This window comes from Aedes albopictus, chromosome 3, assembly GCF_035046485.1.
Source record: "Aedes albopictus strain Foshan chromosome 3, AalbF5, whole genome shotgun sequence".
Classification (NCBI taxonomy): domain Eukaryota; kingdom Metazoa; phylum Arthropoda; class Insecta; order Diptera; family Culicidae; genus Aedes; species Aedes albopictus.
The window spans coordinates 369626208-369635141 of NC_085138.1; the positions used below are offsets into that span (position 1 = coordinate 369626208).

Below are 8934 nucleotides of genomic sequence, written 5' to 3' on the forward strand. Positions count from 1 at the left end.
ACACAGTACGGAGATGAAACAAAACATAGTACAATAAAATCTATAGCCGCGCGCGCCGCAATGCGCTGGATGCTGGCTTGCACGGTGCCTACCATGTCGTCGGGCTGACGACGAGTTGGATCAAACAATGCGCAGCGCGGTTGAATGGATCGCTGCTTGGATGTGGCTGAACAGCCAACGTTTGCGCCGCTCTAGGCGCGAGATACAACACCATCTATTCTGGGTTCCCAAGAGTATTGATGATAGCACTTGAGTCGATGAACTTGAATGAGCTGCACATCGTCTTCGAGCTATGTGTATATCCTCCAGAACAGCTGGACAGTTGCTGCTCTACTTTCGGATGTTGAATCCTACACATTTCAGCAACTGCTGTACTCCCTCTTCAACACTGTCAGCTTCAGTCATCATGTCGTCCATATAAATGTCTTTGCTGAGAGATTTTGCTGCTCCAGGGTATTTGTATCCATCCGGTTTTGCGTGACGCCTAAGACATTTCGTACCCAAATACGGCGCTGAAGCCACACCGTACGATACGGTACTTAACTGGAATGCTCAGATGTCCTCGTTCCGATTATCCGCCAGAAGATCTTGTGCAGTTAACTAACCGTCCGTGCCACACGGTTCATTTTTTTTGCGTTCGCTACTATGGCAATCCGATGAAATCGGAAACGAAGAAAGATCGAAATGATATCATCCTAATCCGTTGGTCCCACCATTAATGCATTATTGAGGGAGGCTCCGGTCAATGTAGCACCCGATGCCTCAAATACCCTAAATCTACGGAAACACCTTGAAACGCATTTAAAAACCTCATAAAACACTGAGACTCCCGTAAACTTCCCTTGAACTTAGCTGAAGCTCTTTGAACCCCCTTGAGTCCCTTGACGTCTATTGAACTCTAACTTCTGAATCCTCTCGAAATATTTTTAACTCCCTTAGAAAACCGCCATGAGACCCCTGCAGACTTTGCCCTGGAAGTCACTTGAAATCCCCTGAAACCTCTCGAATTGCCTTTACACGCCTTAAACGACTTGGAACCCCCAGAAAACTCTAATGAAGTGAGGACTTATTCTCTCTCTTCCTTACCTTCGCGGTACGCCCGTTAGGGGACCGTACATGAATACTCTCTATTGGTAAGCGTACTACCTGCTCAAAGACGACCTAGGAAAGGGTGGCTGGACGAGGAGTGTCAGATGCTGGTGTCTGGGACCCGGTAGAGCAGTGAGCGATATAGGGAGGCGAGAGCAGCCGAAAAACGTATCCGTAAAAATCCAAGAGGAAAATGTGATTGCTCAGGCGTAAGAAAGTGTAGAGCAGAATGGTATGCGGAGGTTTTACGAAACTGTCAATGCGGAGAAAAACAGCGCCTTCTCCCATCATGTGCAACGACCCTGAAGGAAACTTGCTGACAGACAAAACAATAGTGGCTACCAGGGGGAGAGAGCACTTCGAGGAATTGTTGAACGGTGTGAATGGAAGAGCGACAGACAGAACTCGAATCGACGATGACGGACAAGCTATGGAACCTCCAACGCTAGACGAGGTCAAGACAGCCATTAGAGGACAGAAGAACAACAAGGCCGAAAGGACGAACTCCCGGCCGAGATTCTCAAGCACGGTAATGAGCAGCTGTATCAACTCTTACACCATATTATATTGAATATATGGGAAGATGAAGAACTGTGTGCTAGTTGGTTGGATGGTCTCATTTGCCCTCTATACAAAAAAGGGATCGACTGGAGTGCGCGAATTACAGAAGAATAACACTTCTCAATTCAGCGTACAAAATTTTCACCGGAATTCTGTTTAACAGGCTGAGGCCGATTAAGGAGCCCTTCGTCGGCGAATATCAAGCGGGTTTTCGTTAGGGCCGATCAACAATAGATCAGAAGTTCGCCCTGTGGCAGATTTTCGATAAATTTTGGGAGTAGAACTTGTAAACCTATCATCTGTTTATTCATTTCAAGGCGTCGTACGTCTCAGTGAAGACAAACGAGTTATGGCAGATTATGAACGTACAGTGTTTTCTCGCGCTGGAAGGAGCGATAAGGAGAGCTGGGGTGCAAATATGCTCCTGGGCTTCGCGGATGATATCGATATCATCGGGATCGACCGTCGGGCCAAGGAAGAGGTGTTCATCTATATATATAAAAATGAGTTTGAAGTCCCTTTGAGGCAACAAAACTCACGAACGGCTGAACCGATCAGGATGACTCTTACACGGTTCGGTTCGTATTCGTGGTGGCTGTGTTTATATGTACAAAAAAATACGAAAATCAGCTAGAAAAGTAACAAAATTGAAAAATTTTGATTTTTCATGAGCGGGGAAGGAAATCAACACGATCGAAATAAAATCAATCTAGAGTGCGGTGACGTTATGACCTCAACAGTTGTCAAACCACCAAAGCTGGGCAAGACAACGTTTGCCGGGTACAGCTAGTACCTTTTAAAAGAGAGACTGTGAGGCTTGGGCTAACGAGCAACACCACAAATACCAAGTACATGATTGCTGGTGGTCAACGTCGGTCCGGCCGTGTTAGTGGTGACGAACTGGTGCTAGGTGATGAAAAGTGTGATGTTGTGAACGAATTTGTTTATTTTGGTACTCTAGTAACGTGCGATAATGATGCTACCCGCGAGGTGAAAAGACGGATTGCAGCTGCGAATCGGGCCTTTTTTGGTCTGCGAAACCAGCTGAAGTCCCGTAGGCTGCAAACGAAGACAAAATTCGCATTGTACAAGACTCTGAATCTTCCGGTCGCTTTATACGGCCATGAACCGTGGGCGTTAGGAGAAGCTGATCGGAGAGCTCGGCGAGGACGGCATCTGGCGGCGTCACATGAACCACGAATTGTACGAAGTATATAAAGAGATGGATATAGTGAAGCGAATAAAACACGGCATGCTGCGGTGGGCTGGGCACGTAGTTCGTATGCCGGAAAAACGACCAGCTAAAACCATACCAAACTTCGCCATTTGGGTGTCTCCAGGTGTGCTTGTGGATGTTCTTGCGTGCAAAGTAGGTGCTACTAATGGCATCCTCCTGGTAGCAGCAAAGTTAACAACTCTCAACCCGTTATCGTTTATGACGGAGTAAAGGCTCTCCGTACCGATGATTGAACGGAAAAAGTCCTCTTTCCCGACCCACGTGTTGGCGTCACCGATGACAATCTTAACGTCATGTTTTGGGCATTCTCCATAGGTCTTGTCAAGGCATTCGTAATACGAACTCTTCACGTCATCGGCTTTGTCGTAGGTCGAGATTGATCAGGCTGTAGTTAAAGAATTTGCCTCGAATCCTCAATACGCAGATCCGCTCGTTGATCGGCTTTCACCTCATAACTCGCTTCACCTGTGTCCCGATCACTATGAATCCGAACCCATGTTCTGCCTTATCGCTACCGCTGTGGTAGATGTTATATTTGAATGATGTGTTGGCGACGGGATCCACTGCCCTGAATTCACGTTTACCAGATTTGGGCCACCGAATTTCCTGAATAGCAGCAACACACACACCAACTTTCTGCAATTCACTAGCCAAAAGGCTCACTCCAGAATCATTTAAGGCCCTGACGTTCCAGGTATCGAGTATCGTTCTCAGTTTCTTCTATTCTCTTCATTTTTCGTGGTGGTGTAAGGCTTCGACAGGCTACCTAACCGGGCTTACCGGGCTGCCACCTTAGGTATAGCTCACGCTATACAGCGTTTCATATTCAGCCGGTGGATGCCAGAACAGACGCTGTTTGAGCCGCACCTTCTTGGTGAACAGACGCATGGGTCGTACCTTCTCAATCTAGCTGAAGTCAGAAGGACAACAGTACCCAGGCTGCACTACCAGCTAAGCATACAACTTTTAGCTGGCGGTCTTTGGCTGTGTGAGGTAGGAACTTGTGAGGACTGATGCTATGTTGGACGCTCTCCTGATCGACTCACCGTTTTGTGGCCCAGTACATAAGATAAGGGATATGATTATGCTCATCTTGAATCCCTTCTGAAACCACCAGAAACGCTTCAGAACGCCTCTGAGACCCTCCGGAATCTCCCAATACGCCTCTGAAACCCGTTGAAAATCCTCCGAAAACTTCGTGAAATCGCTCCGAAACTCTCTTAAACCGTCTTCTCCCTGTAACGAATCCTCCAAAAACGCTTCTGTAACGCCTACGAAATCCTTTGAAAATCCTCTAAATCTTCCTGAAATGCCACTGCCAGTACCCTGAAACCCTATTGAACCTCTGTAACGCACCCTACAAAACCCCCGAAAACGCCTCTGAAACGCCTCTAAAAAAGCGCTGAAAATCCTCTGGAACTTCCTGAAGCACCACAAAAAAAACCTGGAATACTCTCCGTTCATGTTACGCCTCCGGAACCCCCTGAAAATCCGTTGAAACTTTCTGAAATACCACTGGAAACCCCCTGAACCTCCTCGAGCCCTATGTAAAGTACATAAGGACCTATAAAACCCCCAAAAATGGTCATGTAATGCCCCGCAGCCTCCTAAAAATCCTCAGAAACTTCCTGAAATGCCACTGAGGACCCTCTGAAACCCTCCGGATCTCCTGTAAAGTATCTGAGACCCTTCGAAACCCTCCAAAAATGCCCCTGAAACTCCCATCCTCCCTAAACTCAATTAAAAGCCCTCTGAAACACGGCATGAATCTCCCAGTATCTCGCCCTTCTAAATTTTGTTGCAATCTTTTAATCCATTAAATGAACGTAGAATTAGCAAAGTTGAAATACACATAAATAAAAATAAAAATAAAAAAGTAATCCATTAAGATAATTAACTGAATTCATTTAAAGAAAGATAAATTCTACTTAGGCAGTCCCGACTCATTACTTTAACCCTCTAATACCCAACCCCGCCTTTAGACGGGCTATAGTTTGAGCATTTTTGTAATTTTTGTTTCGTGGGAAATCAAAACTTTTATATTTTTGGCTGATATTTAGGACTGTTTTGTATATCTCAAAATGGTTTTTGGTGTATTTTAAGGCGTATTTACATTTTTTAAAAATCATTGAAAAATAGATGTTTTGGTCACCTTTTAGAAGTCATTGTTTATTTTGTATTGAATCGCTACTATTAACATATTTTAATTTTTTCCCAAACCATTCTATCCTTGTTTAATAGTTTAAGGGGATCGAATACACTCTAAAATTATTTTCCTTAAAATTACACGGAAAATACAATTTTATGTGAAAAAATTTTTAAATAAAAATATTTCAACATTAATAATAAAATCTCAAAATGTTTTCATCCCAAAAAATCCGTACCCCAAATAGGCTTCCAGGAAAAATATAAAAGTGTGGGGATGTTCAAAAATAAAAATTAGAAAAATCAAAAACTGAAATTCACGAAATCGAGAATTAAAAAGAATCGTCTTCCAAAACATGTTTAAATCGATTTTAGATGACGAAAAATGATATTTAGATCAAAATCAAAAATTTGGGTATTAGAGGGTTAATAGAGGTTTGGGTTTACGGTTTAGTAATATTGACAGATCCCTTTAATTAGCTGTAAAAACACTTCGCAAATGTGTAGGTATATTATACCCAAGTAACCATGCCGTTGAAGCAGTACGTATTGCATTTATAAAGCGCATATATTGGCATGCATTGCCCTACATTAACCATTAAAGTTGAATTAAAGTGGCAAGTCGCGCACAGAGGTCCAACTTTAAGAAAAGCTGACAGAAACTCAATTTTTGAACATGTTTTATATAGGATACAGTATAATGAGCATTCATCCATAATACCAGAAGCACTAACTGGCATTTTAAAAAATTGGAAACATTGATTTTGTATCTTGTTACAGCACTGAATAGCTGCTATTGTAATGGAAAAAGTACTGAATTTCTGATAAAGAACACAAACAAGTTCAACCACTACAAAAGTCTATTAGTAGAAGTAATACAATGGCTTTCAAAAGTTTATTTATAAGTTCTTGTGTATATCAGACATCTGCAATGGAGCAAGAGATCAAGATAACACCTTTGGCTTCAAAATTGACATTACATGTCATTAGTACGAAAAAATCTTACAGTTCGATTTCAAAGTGTCTTACAAATCGCTCCCCGCTACTCCCCGCGTGGAGATTCCATTCAAATGCTCGTTTGTGCATGCTGAATCGGTTAAAGAAAAATGCAACTGCCAAGAGCTACCAAAATAATAGCGGTATTATGATATGTGTATACTAAAATTGTATGAAAACATCAATTTTGTTCGAAGGAATCGACAAAAAATTAAAATGGCTTTAAAATGAAACTGAGCGCTCAATCATGTTCAAATACACTCATAAAGGCTAAAACTAGCAGACTACTATGATTTGGCAATTTTTGCCAGCTATTTTCAAATCTGGACCACTGTGTGGCGCCACTATTGCTGACTTACGATTATACTGGTATAATCGTAATTCAACAATAGTGGTGCCACTTTTCACTTTAATTCAACTTCAATGGTTTATATAGAGTAATGCATGTCAATATATGAGCGTTGTTTATGCAATACGTACAGCTTCAACAGCGTGGTTACTTGGGTATTTATTCGTATTTATATTCGTTAGATGGTTGCTTGTATGTTAATGTTTAATTCATAACACCAACAGCCTCACAATAAATTCTTTGAAAGAATTTGCATCTCCAGAATCGTTAAGTCACAACCCACGCCTCCTCACCAAATCTCAATATTCAGCTCCTGGCATTACATCCGCATTGCACCGAATCAGCCTACAGCTGCTCCATCATCGGTTGCATCACCCAGCTAGAACTTTCATGCACCGTTGGTCAAATTACCATTCGCTTCCGAGTGCACTTCAACACGTCCTCGCCCGGCACACAGCAATTAGCAGCAAAAGCTGTGACGTTCTACTGTGCATGCCATGAGGAGTAGCACGGAGATTATCTACCGCGTGTGGTTCAACCGTTCAACGCCTGGGAGGAGGATCGATGCATCGCGATCACGCATGATCACACCACGGGATCACCAGTCATGGCCTAGCGCATGACGGTGGTCTGTTTCTGCAGATTGTATAAAACCAATTCGCTCCAGTGGAATGACCACCAGTGAGGAGCCACCATGTTCTGCGATACGCGATCCAACAAAGTGCTGGAGTTCTACCGAGGATCCACGATCCTGTTGGTTGGTGGAACGGGGTTTGTGGGGAAAGGGTTGCTGGAGAAGGTGCTCAGAAGTTTGGATGTGAAGAAAGTGTACCTGTTGATTCGCAGCAAGGGAGGGGTTGGTGCTGAAGATCGTTTGGAGAAGCTGCTGGAGGATCGTCTGTTTGATCAAGTGAGGAACCAGGTGGGAAAAGTGGAAGCCGTGGAGGTTGATTATGATTTGGAGTGTTTAGGGCTGGATGACGGCGTTGCTGAAAGGTTGCAGAAGGATGTGGAAGTGGTGTTTTACTGCTTGGCTGATGTTAGTTTCAATCGACCGTTGAAGGAAGCATTTCAAACGAATGTTCAGATTGGGAAGTATGTGTTGAAGTGGTGTAGAAGTTTCCCGAATTTGAAATCAGTGGTGTACACGTCAACGTTCTACAGTGAGTGTACCAAGAATTTTGTGGAAGAAAAGATCGCTGATGACTTGCCTTTCGGGAATTACAAATTGTGCATGAAGATGTTGACAGGTTTAACCAGTGAAAAATGTGAAAGCATCAGGGGTAGTATGTTAGGAGACTACCCGAATACATACACATTTACCAAAAAGCTTGCGGAAATTATGGTTCAGAAGGAGTTCGCAGGAGATTTGCCAATTGCAGTCTACCGACCGTCTGTTGGTAATTACTTAATTGTGCTTAACTTATGCATTTTGTATATTGAATTAACGAGACCTTCGTTGACCCACAGTATCTCCTACGTACCGAGGACCCCAACAAGGGTGGACAGACAACTTCTTCGGCGTCGGTTCTTTCATTCGAGCCAAGTTCGATGGCGTTGGACGGGTGATTCTTGGAGATATGAACCAAATAGGCAACCATGCTCCATTGGATTACTGCGTGAATGCCATGCTAGTTTGTGGTTACGATGTATCACAACGAAGATCCAGTTGCTGCCAAAGTCTGCCAGAGTTGACCGTCTACAACCATGTCAGCAAAACGAACAAGTGTACGAACGACGATGCGATGCGGTATATGGCAGAGAGTAGACCACATTTCTGGCAGCGATGGAATTGGTAATATTAAATGATATAAATGACTACACCGACAAATATTTCTACTCAGTGGCTGAGTTGGTCGTACTCAGAAATTGAAAAATCCTTAAAGTGGGACAGCCAATGAGTTGTCCCACTTTTAACGGAAACTTTTTCCACTATACCCACTTTTCTGAGTAAGGCCAACTCAGCCACGTAGTACACACTTAAATTAAATCGCCGACCTCAGCAAACGGATTGCCGAGAATCCAACAGCCGAGAATCCGGTAATAATTTTCACTGAATCTCGGTAGAAGTTTTACCGAGATGTCGTTAAAACTTTGCCGAGATCTCGGTAATCCAACTTTTTACCGAGATCTCGGCAAAGTTCACCGAGACTCGGTAATGGTTTACCGAAATCTCGGTAAAATTTTTACCGAGAATCAGTAAATATTTTACCGAGATATCAGCTGTTGGATTCTCGGTAAACCGTTTACCGAGATCAATTTCTGAATTTAAGTGTGTAGAAATATTTCTCGGTGTACAACTTGTGACATACACTTTTCAGGAAACATTTATTCGCATCAACTACGAACAAGAGGGTCTACTATTTCATGCTTCATCTCTGCTACTGGTATGTAGGATTCAAAGATCTGATGGCCTCTTGGTTAAAAGGAGCAAATGGAAAAGATCGGTAAATTTTTCACGGTTACTTCAATTCTTTCTAACAAACCTTGAGTCCTGATTTCAGCTATCACTACCGGCGATCATTACAGCACTTCGCCTCGTACAACCAAGCTGTGG

The 8934-nt window shown here is 43.1% G+C and overlaps 1 protein-coding gene across 1 annotated transcript; it reads left to right on the top strand.

Moving 5' to 3' along the window:
* Positions 1-6785: 6785 nt before the first annotated feature.
* Positions 6786-8828, top strand: LOC109397024 (fatty acyl-CoA reductase wat-like). Its single transcript, XM_029876302.2, has 3 exons — positions 6786-7777; positions 7848-8172; positions 8699-8828. Exons 1-3 carry the CDS (start codon positions 7072-7074, stop codon positions 8826-8828), a joined length of 1161 nt encoding a protein of 386 aa, XP_029732162.2. The 5' UTR covers positions 6786-7071.
* Positions 8829-8934: the final 106 nt, after the last annotated feature.